Source organism: Cetorhinus maximus, chromosome 16, assembly GCF_964194155.1.
Source record: "Cetorhinus maximus chromosome 16, sCetMax3.hap1.1, whole genome shotgun sequence".
Taxonomy (NCBI): Eukaryota; Metazoa; Chordata; class Chondrichthyes; order Lamniformes; family Cetorhinidae; genus Cetorhinus; species Cetorhinus maximus.
Window position 1 is genome coordinate 32,436,737 of NC_135894.1, and position 13,477 is coordinate 32,450,213.

A 13,477-nucleotide genomic window follows, 5' to 3' on the forward strand; every position below is an offset into this window, starting at 1 on the left:
TGCACCTGATCAAAAGGTTAACTGTCACTAGGTAGAATTGAATTTTATTGCTTAATTTCTAAATTAGTTTTAAAACAATAATTATAAATGCCTGACTGTATTTTAGAAGTTGTTGCCTGTACTGGGATATCATTTCTAAAAGTTGAGAAAGAAGAACAGAATATTCACTTAATAGTGGGAGGCTAGAAGCTCTGGAGGAGCAAAGGGATTTAAGGGCACGATTTTTAGGTTGGCGTGTGGGTGCGATTGGTGGGCCCGGGAATGGCCAGGGAACAGATTGCCGTCTGCGATTGGCCCCCGATGCAAATTCACGCTGGTTAGTCAATTAAACACCAGCCAACGTGAAGCGCAGGCTGAAATACTCAGCGCTGCTGGGGTTGGGGTGGGAGGAGGGCAGGCACTGATGGAAGCGCGGGCGCAGACGAGCACTAAATAAAAGCTCCCTGAAGGCAAAGAGTTGCCTTAGGGAGCTGAAGGCTTTAAAACCAATAAATAACGTTTTTAAAATCCGGAAAAATCCACGCATCAGAATCAGTCACCTGAACATATATATAATAAAAATTCTGTTCATACATTTTTAATTTTTTTAAGTTAATAATGGAAACCTCAACCTGCCCTTGGATGAGGTTTCATGAAAAATGCAAAGTCCGCCTGCCCGATTTGCCCGTCCGCCAACCGTAACGTTGGATGGACCACGGAAAATCGGAGACAATTACAACTTTAACTGCACTAAATGGCCTCTTAATTGTCGCTGGGTGTGCTTCCAACTTTTGCACATGCCCGCCGACCAAAATATCGCGCGAGCGCAAGATGACGTCGGCATGCTTGCCCAACGTCATCCTGTGCGATTTCGCATCCGATCGGGTTGGACACACTCCCACAAGCCGACCTAAAAATTGCGCCCAGGGTGTTTGTGCATACGAATCACTAAAAGCTTGTGCACAGGTGCAGAAAAGTATCAAAAAGGCTAATGAAATGTTAGCTTTTATCTTGATGGGATTGAATTCAAAAGTGAAGAAGTGATCCCATCTGGAGTACTGCATTCAGTTTTGGATACAAACCTCAGGAAAGATATATTGGTCTTGAAACTGGTTTTGTACAGACTCACCAGAATGATACCAGTGCTTAAAGGGTTAAATTATACGGACAGGTTGAATAAACCTGTCTTGTATTCCCCTGATTTGAGAATGTTGATGCATGTTAAATCAAAAGATTTAAAATGATTAACAGTTTAATGGGAGTGATACAATGGAACTATTTCCTATGGTCGGAGAATCCAGAAAAGAGGGCATAATCTTAAAATTAGAGTTAGGCTATTTATGAATGAAATTAGGAACCATTTTTTCACACAAAAGGTAGTGGAAACCTGGAATTTGTTTCCCCAAGATGCTGTGGACACTAAATCAATTGAAAATTGAACTAGATTTTTCTTGTATATAATTATCAAGGAATATGGAACAAAGGCAGGCGTTGATGTACAAATTAGCCTTGATGTAATTTAATGGTGGAAGAGATTTGAACAGCTGAATTACATATTCTTGTTTCTTTGTGGTTATGGATTTAAATACAACATATTTAAATAAACAATAATCAAAAATATGGAAATCCCAAAATACTCTGCTAGATTTCCTTTCCTGCTTAATTCCGTTAGGACTCAATCATAACAACTTATTTTATACCCAATGAGTGACTGATGTTGGTGACCAAACTGGTGTTAACTATAACTCACCTGAGAAAGAGTGAAAAAAAGAGTGAAAAACTGACCTTCAAGTGACTCCGAGTGGTGTATCTCAGGTTCAGCAGCATCCACTTTCAGGAAACTTTCATTCTTTTCATAACTGACCATTATTACAGCAGAGATATTAATTCTTAGTTTTTCCAACATGAGTAGAAACTTAAGATTTTGGAAACCTTGGATTATGATGTAGCGTTGAGGACCATCATCAGGTTCATCGTCTGTTATTAAACCAAGGAAATACTGATGATACAATGGGTACAATTTTAATCTAATCAAAACCCACCCACTTGCAGAGTTAAAATAGGGTCTAGCATCCCTTACTCACTGGAGATCTATTATTTTTTCTGTATATCAGGTATCTTTTCTCAGTTGCAAAGGTACAACATCCCAGGCCACAGGCTCTTATGACCACCCTCAATGCTGGTCTATGATCTGTCAGCACAAGATGTAATTCAACTGATCTGCACTAGACATTTTGGGGATGCTTATTATGGAGTGCACTGGACCTTTCCCATGCCATTACCATGGTCTGGAGCAGACCTGGCACTGGTCTGCCCCATGGTCAGGGCTTGCAGCTATCAAACGGGTAAAAATTTGGCCTCTCAGTGGCGTGCTGGGTTTCTAAGATTAGGGCTTTCTGACTATTGAAAGCTCTAATTGTCACACAGCATACAAAAGAAAACCTCCCTGGCTACCTCTGCAGATCCATGGATTGGAGATCAGGGGCAGGTTAAAGCTCCTGGTTTCATTCTGCATCCCAGGGAGCATATACATAGGAAAACAATGTGGAAGGCCTCATCTGTATGTTTACAAAAGATCTGTGTTGAAGGCAAGTGCAGAGAAAGCTCCAACCCCAGAAATCCTTGAGCAATGTGAAGGGTGGGGAGAATTATTAACTGGTCTCCAGGGTTTATACCTGACATTTGTAGCTGGGCAAGTAGGCATTTCCTCAAGGCAAAGGTCAGGAAAATTGACCCTTTTCAAATTTTCCAACTCCTGATGCATCATAAAAATTGTAGAATTACCCTCTAGAGAGTGACACTCCAGTACAGTACTGAGGGAGTGCGGCACTATCAAAGGTGCTGTCTTTTGGACGGGAGTTAAACGGAGACCACAACAGCATTCATCAGACAGTATAAATTAAATTGCATAATTTTAAAAAATTTCAAGAACTGAGCCACCTGGGGGTATATGGATACAAATCCTTAGAGGTGGCAGCACAAGTTGAGACTGGAGAAGCTGAAGTTGCTCTTTGAGAAGAGGCAGTTAGGAGAAAACTTGGACTCACGGGTGAATGTAAAAGATCCCACGGCAATACTTTGAAGAAGAGCAGAAGAATTCTTCATGGTCTCATGGCCAATATTTCCCACTCAATCAACATCACAAACTGATTATCTAGTCATTATCGCATTGCTATTCATGGGAGCTTGCCATGTGCAGGCTATTGTTGCATTACCTACGTTCCAACAGCAATTACACTTTAAAAACACTTAACTGTCTGTAAAGTGCTTTATCCTGAGGTTGTGAAAGGAACTTTATAAATGCAAGTCTTTCTTTTCATATTCATAGAAACACAGAAACTCGGAGCAGGAGTAAGCCATTCGGCCCTTCAAGCCTGCTCCGCCATTCGTTATGATCATGGCTGATCATCCAACTCAAAAGCCTGCTCCCGCTTTCTCCTTTGATCCCTTTCGCCCCAAGAGCTACATCTAACTCCTTCTTGAAAACATACAATGTTTTGGTCTCAACTACTTTCTGTGGTAACGAATTCCACAGGCTCACCACTGGGTGAAGAAATTTCTCCTCATCTCAGTCCTAAATGGTCTACCCCATATCCTCAGCCTGTGACCCCTAGTTCTGGACTCCCCCACCATCGGGAACATCCTTCCTGCATCTACCCTGTCTTGTCCTGTTAGAATTTTATAGGTTTCTATGAGATCCCCCCATATTTTTCTGAACTCCAGTGAATTCCTGCTGTGAGATGCTCCATTTGATAGCTCATTTATTATATAAATGTTGTAAGGGTGGCCAAGTTACTACTGTTGATAATAGAGTTGAACTGCAGACACTTCTTGAGTGGAAACATTAATTTTATTTACCATGTACTCAGCTGCAGCTACATGTGTGCTTTCAACTCCAATGCTATCTCCACAGTGTCTGCTGAGGTAGCCCACACTACTCTCCTATTGGTTACTACAGATCATGTGATCTTTCCTAACAAGCATTATTCTTAAAGGTATATTACACATTTAATAAAACCATAATTACTACATTAAATCAAGGCAAATTATACCAAGACTGAGTAACAAACAACAGTTATATCCACTCCAAATGATAAATTCTTATCCTGAGCCTCTAGTGCTAGTGGACTACATGTTAGCAAAATGCAAAGTGGTTCATTTTGGCAGGAGACATAAGGAGGACAGTTATTGCTACGAGGGTAAGAAACCAAATGGGGTCGAGAAACATAGAGATCTTCAAATACTGAAACACAAGTTACTACAAATGTAACAAGCTGTTAAGGTCATGTAGAGTGGAAACAAAATACTAGGGTTCATTTCTCGAGGAGCGCATACAAAAGCAAGGAGGCAATGTTAAATTCACAAACATTGGTTAGCCTGCACTTGGAGTGCCATGAACATTAACACATAAAAAATATTGAAGCACTAGAGAAAGTTCAGGAAAGATTTAAAGGATGTTACCAAATTAAGAGGATGCAACTGTATTAGTAAAGGCTCTGGAAAAGAGAAGACTAAGAGGAGAGCTGTTAGAGGACTAGAAAATTAGGACAGAATTTTCACGTCGCCGTGCAGGCGCACGCCGACACATAAAATGACACACAGTGACGTTGGGCGAGCTTCCAAATCAGCCCTTCAAGTCTGCTCCGCCATTCAATAAGGTCATGGCTGATCTGATTGTAACCTCCTGCCTACCCCGATAACCTTTCACCCCCTTGTTAATTAAGAATCTGTCTACCACTGCTTCAAAAATATTCAAAGACTCTGCTTCCACTGCTTTTTGAGGAAGAGAGTTCCAAAGACTCTCAACCCTCAGAGAGAAAATTTCTCCTCATCTGTGTCTTAAATGAGCGACCCCTTATTTTTAAACCCTGACCCCTAGGGCAGAGTCTTGCGGCCAGGCACGCACCTGACCCGATCGGGCAGAAAATAGCGCGAGGGGACGTCAGGCGAGTGTCCCGATGCCCCCAGGCGCGCAATCTTCAGGTCAGCAGGCGCTGCTGGTGTGGGAGCCGCGCCCACCGTCAATTAAGAGGCCACTTAAAGCCATTAAAAACCCAACTGAACTGGATTTTACATTGCCCATGCGATTTTGCACTCGTCGCACAGGCAAAACGGGCAAGGAGACAGCCCACATTTGCAAAACCTCATCCAAGGGCAGGATAAAAAGGATCAGCAGCATTGCCAGTGTGAGTGGTGAAGATTTTATGAGAAAGTTTGCTGCTGGTTGCTTTTTTGAATATGACAGCTTCATCTCTGTTCTGAGCTTCATTCTTAGCACTTTTAGGCTACACTTCAGGACTCAAAAGCCCCCCAGAGGATTTTGATCATGTAGACCCTTCCAGATATTAGGCAGCCTTCTGTGACTCAGGTAATGGGGATTGTGGTCTCCGCTGGTGGCACCTCCTGAGGAGGAAGAGAGGGGCAGAAGGGAGATGAGGCTAGGTGTCCCAATGCAGCTTCCAAAGGAGCAACCTGTGGGAGGAGAGGCACAGGCACAAGAAGCGCAGGGCCAGCAGGTAGTCTAAGGGGGAAGGGGCCAGAGAAGACCCGACTAGGGTTTACAGGCGGCGATGCAGCTACCTCAACATGCCTGAGGTGCATGCCGAAGTCTCCGCCTCTCCAGGGAGACCGTGACCTCTATTTGTCAGATGATTGGGCCTGAGATCACCTCCAACTGTGTGTGTGGAAACCTAATGCCAGTGATTCTGAAGGTCACAGTGGCCCTCAACTTCTATGCCTCCGGCTCTTTCCAGGGCTCAGTGGGGGACTTTTGTGGAGTGTCCCAATCAGCTGTTCACAGTTGCATCAAGCTGGTGACAGAAGCTCATTTATTTATTTCTGTACGGACGAGGCCAGCCAGGCTGAGTGAGCCAAAGGCTTTGCAGCGATTGCTGGGTTCCCACGCATTCAGAGTACAATCGACTGCGCACATGTGGCCATCAAGGTGCCAGCGGGTCAGCCAGCGACCTTCATCAACAGGATGGGGTTTCACTCGATGAACGTCCAGATACTGTGTGACCACAGGATGAAGATTCTGCAAGTCTGTGCATGGTACCCTGGCAGCTCCCATGATGCTTATATCCTCAGAGACTCCCAGGTGCCGAGGCTCTTCAGTGCTCCAGCCAGACTGGATCAATGGCTGCTGGGTGACAAGGGCTAACTGTTGAAAAGGTGGCTTATGATGCCTCTCCACTATCCAGGAACAGAAGCAGAGCAGGGATAGAGAGGAACATAGGTCTTCTGAAGATGCACTTCTGATGCCTGGGTCGTTCAGGGGGAGCTTCTTTCGGGGCTCCACCAGTGACCTCTATGGGATTTCACAATCCGCCACCTACAAATGCATCCATGAGGTCTCGGATGCCATCTTCTCCATGGCACACAGCTTTGTGCATTTTGCGCGGGACTGGGACAGCCAGGATGCAAGTGCCATTGGATTCACCCAGATCTCGGGATTCCCACAGGTGCAAGGTGCGATTGACTGCACTTATGTGGTGCTCAGGTCTCCATCGCTACACTCGGTAGACTTCATCAATTGCAGGGACTTCCACTCACTGAACGTGCAGCTGGTATGCGACCACCAGAAACGCATTCTACTGGTGTGTGCACAGTTTCCAGGGATTGTGCACGACGCCTACATTCTGAGTCGTTCACAGATCCCTGCAGTCTTACAGAGGCTGCTGGGTTGGTTCCTTGGGGACAAGCTCTACCTGCAGAGGCCGTGGCTGATGACACCCGTGCGGCGGCCTCAGACTGCAGCAGAGTGACAGTATAATGAGGCTCATGCAGCAGCTTGCAACTTGGTGGAGCAGACTGTCGGGATGTTGAAGATGCGGTTCCGGTGACTGGACCGGACTGGTGGAGCCCTGCAATACAGTCTGCAGAGGGTGCCACACATCGTCGTCGTCTGCTGCGCCCTTTACAACCTGGCACTACAACGGTGAGAGGAACTGGCTGAGGAGGAGATGGAGGAGCTGCACGTCTCCTCTGATGAGGAGGACTTCGACAGGGATGAGGGTGAAGGGGTCCTCAGTGGTGACAATGACAGGGATAAGGCTCTCGCAATGGCTAAACGAGGCAGACACACTCGGGAGGCCCTCATAGCTGCCAGATTTGTGGAGGATGATGACGACATGCAGTGAGGTGTCTCCATAGATCCTCACATCACAGTTGTGAACATTTGAATCCAGTCTGGCTTATGACAGTGTGAATACCCTCTCTGAGAATGCTCCTGTTATGGAGATGCAGTGGAGGCCCTAATAGTCGCTCAATCGTAGGAGGATGATGACAACATGCAGTGAGGACACTCCATAGATCTTCACATAGCCTCTGAGAATGTCTGACTTCAATATTGCAGACGACACAAAGATTGGCTGAGTAGTGGATAGTGTAGAGGATAGCCGTAATCTCCAAAACGATATAGATGGGTTGGTGGAGTGGGCGGTAAAGTGGCAGATGGATTTTAACATAGAGAAGTGTGAGGTCATATATTTAGGGAGGTCAAACAGTTACAGGGATTACAAAATAAATGGGAATATAATAAGAGGGGTAGATGAAGTGAGCGATCTTGGCGTACAAGTACACAGGTCCATGAAGGCAGCAGTCCAAGTAGACAAGGTTGTAAAGAAGGCATATGGAATGCTCTCCTTCATTGGCAGAGGTACAGAATATTAAAGTAAGGATATAATGTTGGAATTGTAGCAAACACTGGTGAGGCCACAACTGGAATATTGTGTGCAGTTCTGGTCACCACATTACAGGAAGGACGTAATAGCTCTGGAGAGAGTGCAGAGGAGGTTCACAAGAATGTTGCCAGGGTTAGAAAAGTGTAGCTACGAGGAGTGATTGGATAAGTTGGGGTTATTTTCCTTAGAACAAAGAAGGCTGAGAGGTCACTTGATTGAGGTGTACAAAATTATGAGGGGAATAGATAGAGTGGACAGGATAAAATTGTTTACCTTGATGGAGAATTCTAGAACCAGGGGACATAGATTCAAGATAAGTGGCAGAAGGTGTAGGGGGGACATGAGGAAGAACTTTTTTACACAGAGGGTAGTGGGTGTCTGGAATTCGCTGCCCAAGTTGGTGGTAGAGGCAGAAACTTTAAACTGCTTTAAAAAAGTACCTGGATCTGCACCTAAAGTGCTGTAAGCTGCAGGGCTATGGGCTGGGTACAGGAAGGCGGGATTAGAAAGGGCACCTGGGTGTCCTTGGGCTGGCATGGACAAGATGGGCTGAATGGCCTCCCTCTGTGCTGTAACTTTTCTATGGTTCTATATGGCCAAGAGCAGCTTGCTTGCGCTCCATGATCAGGGACATCACAGAGACACAGCCATGAAACTTGATACACATCCAATGCTGTGTCCGCCTTCAGCACCTCAGCCCTTCAGGAGCTGGTGTACAGCATTATTGGTCACAGATGCTGGTGTGATGGGGTCCAGCTCCACCTTAAAGGTGCCTGAGAGCACAAAGAGAGAATGAGAGAACTCTGTTGCACCTGCTCAATACATTCAGGCAGCAATGACCAGCACCATCGAGGTGCAGGCATCAGTAATGGTTCCAGGGATTGTGAGGTAGGACCACAGAGCACAGGGAAGAGGCCCTGGACTGAGACTTTTACCTAACTTTCCTAACCCGGCCGCTTTGTCTTGGATCTCCACAGATATCAACAGCAGAGGTGGAGGCAGCCTGCTCACTGTACGCCCTGTCTGTGATGACTTTGGCAGGCGTCCTCTGAAGGGCTGAGACTTGGACAGCCCCAGCCTGCTTTCGGGGTCCTGCTGTGTGGCAGTGGCACCCTCCTCGGCCTGTGAACCTAGAGCTGCGGAAGTCACAGGTAGATGGGATTCGGATGGGCCGGTCACTCCCAGAGTCACCTGGGTGGATGGCCCTGGAGTGTACAGCTGCTGATCCTCCTCCCTATGGGTGTCTGAGGGCCCCTGGCTGACTCCGTGAGCAGAAGGGGTAGCTGGAGTGAGATCGAGCTGCCCAGCACCCCTCTCGCATACATACTGTTGGAGGCCAACTATGGCATCAGCGATGGAGTTAAGCCTGCACAGCAGTGCAGGAGTGATGTCCTGGACCAAGGTCTCCATGGCGGCCGCCATCTTGCCAGTGTTGACCTCGATGCGTTGCAATGCCGGCGCTATCAGCTCAGCCTGAAGGCGGATGGACTCCGCCATCATACTTTGCAATCTGAAGAGTGCAATGGACAACCCTTCCTGCTTTTCCCTAGCTTACCTTTGCAGCTCCAGCAACTGTGACATGACCGAGTCCAGAGGCTCATCATCTGACTCAGACTCAGCAACGTTCTGGTCTCCAGCAATCCTCCGAGTGCCGGGGACCTGGGATGACCCTGCTTCTGCCTGCTGTGGATCAGAAAGTGCAATGTGCTCACCTGATTGAGATCCTGGAGCTACTCTAAAGCTAGGTCCCACTGAGGTGTGTGTCTCTGCGCTGGTGGAGGGTGTGGGTGAGCTCTGTGATGGGACTTCAGTGGGGGTGCCTTCCCTGGGTCATGGACTTTGTCGGCTGTTTGGCAGATGTGACTGTGGAAGCAAGGGGAGATAATTAGCGCATGGCAGTGGCCTATGAAAGAGGACACATCGCTCACAGCATGGTTGTCTTATGGATGTTGCACTGCTGGATCGTCACTTGGTACAGCAGTGCCAACCTCACCGTCAGCACAGGACCGGTCCTGGTCATCGTCGACCATCTGGGTGGCTGTTTTCAAATTCTATCAGAACTTTGATCTCCGGCATCCCTCCATTTGCCTGTGAACTTTTCCTCCTATTGTGTGCCAGTTTGTCCTGTATGGATAGAGATGGGGAGAGTGTATCAGGATGCCTGCCAGGCCAGATGATAAGTATGTCTGGCCTGTGTGGGTGGTGAGTTGTCCCATGGATGAGATGAGGACAATGACAGTGTGTATGAAAGAGTGAATGGTGATGTCCTTTGCACTGGCAATGAATGAGGGCCTTGTGGATATGTGATGGGTTTGTGAATGTGTGAGTTGAGAGTGATGAAAAGAGTGACTTACCCTGGCGGAACAGAGGAGATCATTTATCCTTTTGCGGCACTGGGTGGCTGTCCTCATCTGCAGGGCGTTTGCGCTGACCACCGCTGCCACCTCCTCCCAAGCCGGGTTGGTGACTTTGCTGCCCATCCTGTGACCAGAGTGGGGGTAGAGCACATCCCGGCGGGCCTCCATGGTATCCAGCAGTCGCTCGAGGGACTCGTTGTTGAAGTGGGGGGCCTGCAGCCTTTTTTCCTTTGCTGGCCATGTCTCCCAGTCAGCAGTGGTGAGCTGGCGGTGAAGAGCGCTTTGCTGGCGGCTACCTTCTAAAGATGGCAGCCAGCGTGATGCAACCGGGGTGATGGCTGGCGGACAAATGCGAGCCCACTTGCCATGGAAATGGTGTGTTTCGCAGGAGTGAATAAATAATGAGGCAGGCTCGGGACGATATGGCGTGAAAACCCGCCATTTTTGTCGGCGTGTAGGACTCCATTTTACCCGCCCGCTACTGCACTTAGTGCAATTCTGGGAAAATTCCACCCACTTTCTATAGGACCAATGCTCAGAGAGAAAAGGGTGGAAGGTAAATCGGGAGAATGTTTGGGAAGTATAAATACCAGCATCAACCAGTTTGGCTGAAAGGCTAGGTAATTCAATTGTCAAACACCATGTAATTTTACATTTTTAGGAACATTCATTATCTTAAATTATAAACAGCCTCTTTTGTTTGTCTGTTACCTTATATTTTAGAAGTAGTATGTTCAGTTGTTCAACTGCAAATTACGTGTATGTTAGTTAGTCTATGTTCCCTCATCACTCACTAGGAAAGTCAAATAATCAGTCTTTTTCCCACTGCATTCCAAGCTATTATATTTGTATATACATATGAATAGAAATAGTTTTTATGGTGCACCAGAGATAAGTTTCTAACTTCATCCATCACGCAGTACTGCTAAAAAAAGTGACAGGTAATGTGGATATCCCTAGCTTAAAGCATAACAAGGATCAAGAGAGAATGGAGACAAAAACAAAATCCCATGCTCCGAACTTGAAGAATGTTGTACTTCAGAAATATTTTTATTTCCTGTCTATGATGGGTTTCCACTCTTCAGAATGCATAAAATTACAAATGGAGACTTACTTATGCATCTGTCTATAGCCTCCACTTCACCTCGCTTTAATAGCTTAGTACTCCTTCTGTTAATTGGTGGTTCTGGAGATTTCCTTTCTGGTTTGCCTTTTCCTTTGCCTGCAGACTTTTTGTCTGTTTTTTTCTTGTTGGCACTTGCTGGCATTGTTGCATCTTCTTCTACTAAGACCTATTACAAGTAACACAACATATGAAAAGAGTTAAAATGTTAAACTCTAAATATTTTAGTCAGTACTTTATTATGAAGGTCTGAAATCTATATGGATCACATGATGTTTCTGTTGGAATGATATATTATTTTTGAATTGGTAAATGCATTTTACAAACTTACAAGCAAGACTATTTTATATTAAATTAGGAAGAGTATGTGGCATATAAATTCTCATTTGATCTGAGTTTTGCAAACACCAGCTCAGAGACTGGCACCATGCATACTTTATAGTCGAGGCTAGGAGATGGGTCTTCACGTGGTGACTCACCAGGTATAAATCCACAGGAGCTAGAGCAAGGGAATAGTATACCATAGGTGTCAGCTTATTGGAGTGCAAGATCACATACTAGCTCTGATGCAAATGACCCAGTGCTAACTTTGCGGGCCCAGGCTACCAAAGAAGACTGGTGAGCTTACACCAGGAAATGCTAGGTGCAGTGGGAAGGCTGCCAGTGAAGTTGTACACAATGGGCAGAATTTTTACTAACCTGATCCACAGGGAGCAGGTAAGTCAAAAAGGCATAAATAGCACATAATTTGGAATTTCCCCACGTGCTGTGGAGTTTTGATTGACAAGCCTCTCCTCATTCTCTTACTGATAATTTTAATCTGATGACCTCATCACAAACTAGAAGATATAGACTTCCTGTTTTCTATTAAAACCTTTTGTAATTAAAAAGAAAATCTATTAAGTCTCCTTGTTCTAAAGACCTCTAAGTCAGAAAAAGAAATATACCAGCCACTTAACTAAACTTACTTTGTTTCCATTTCCTTTTTTTTGAAGGTCTTTCTGTTTGAGGCACAGAATCTGGAACTTGACTATTTCGGTGAGCTGTAGCACTGAAAGTTCTTCCCCTTTAGCCAGTGTTTCCCATGCTACTTCTGTGATCTAGAATTTCCAAAAAGATAGATACAACTGCGACAGCTCCTTTACAGCTTAGAAACAAAATTAAGCATTCATCTGCACCGAAAAACTGGTGCCACGCAGCCGAAATAAACAAATTAATTAGGAGGAAGTGGACTTCACATTGCATTTTCATTGCATTTGTGGATGGAATTCATGTTCACTTACTAAATGCTAGAGTTTTAGATTACCTCAAGTTTAAAAAAAGTTGAAAATGGAGGACTAGCTAGAAGTGCATTGGAATAGACAAGCCTAGAAGTAACAAATGCATGGATGACTGTTTCAGTAGCAGATTTTAACATAGTGAAATATCCCAAGGTGCATCACAGGGACGTAATCAATCAAAAGTTGACACTGTCCAAAGAAGGTGACATTAGAACAGGTGAACAAAAGCTTGGGCAAAAAGATACGTGTTCAGCAGGGTTTTAGAAGAAAGAGATGTGGAGAGGCAGAAGTATTTACATATTGTCATGACTCACTGGGGATAGTGCGCTGTAGTATCAAGCCCCACTGCTCCCCGAGCCGTGAAAAATGTGAGAAGTTTAATCACCACCAAATTGCCCCATTTCTACTTAACTGTTTAATTTAAGTTAAAAGAATGTGGACACCAGTTTTGTAAACTTAACAAGTAAATAAATATTTATTAAACAAATTGTCTTTAACCAGTGGCGAAAGAAATAAATATGAACCGTTAATTTCTAACTCTATAACTTAACCTCTACTCCTTCTTAAACCCCTATACACAGACAGACACACATAAGACACACAAAACATGGATTTTAAGGGTGAGATAAAACAGTTCAATTGCGCCAATCCAGAGTTCAGGATTAGATGGGTTAACTTTGATTGCTTTCTTCCAAATTCCTTGCAGGTTGTTGTGGCTGATATGAACTGGTCTCCCAGCACTTGCAGTAGGTGGTTCTCTGGTTGAAACTTGCTTTTAATGTCTCTACTGGTGATTTTTCCCATTTTCCTCCTAACAGGGGTTTCTCAAAGAAAGCAGGATACAGCGATGTTAGGAACAGCCGGCTAGCTGCTATGGCAGGATTACTGGAGTCTTAGAAAACACAGGAGGGAGAGGTTTCAGGTCTTTCCTCTTTTCAGGCTAGGAGTTGATCTACTACACTATTCTCACACAGAATCTGGCCACTTGGTCAGGAGCCAATCAAAATGCCATTGCTAGCAGTTCCCTCTTAAACCAGGTCTCCTTTCCAGCACAAT

The 13,477-nt window shown here is 45.2% G+C and overlaps 1 protein-coding gene across 1 annotated transcript in view; it reads right to left on the bottom strand.

Annotated features, from left to right (window-relative positions):
• spag17 (sperm associated antigen 17) overlaps positions 1-13,477 on the bottom strand; it is a 342,330-nt gene that overhangs the window by 302,270 nt on the left and 26,583 nt on the right. Inside the window, exons 7-9 of the mRNA XM_078559611.1 lie at positions 12,110-12,241; positions 11,133-11,310; positions 1,765-1,956 (exon numbers count right to left, since the gene is read on the bottom strand). Coding sequence (XP_078415737.1) covers positions 1,765-1,956; positions 11,133-11,310; positions 12,110-12,241 — 502 coding nt within the window. The remainder of the gene's footprint in view (positions 1-1,764; positions 1,957-11,132; positions 11,311-12,109; positions 12,242-13,477) is intronic.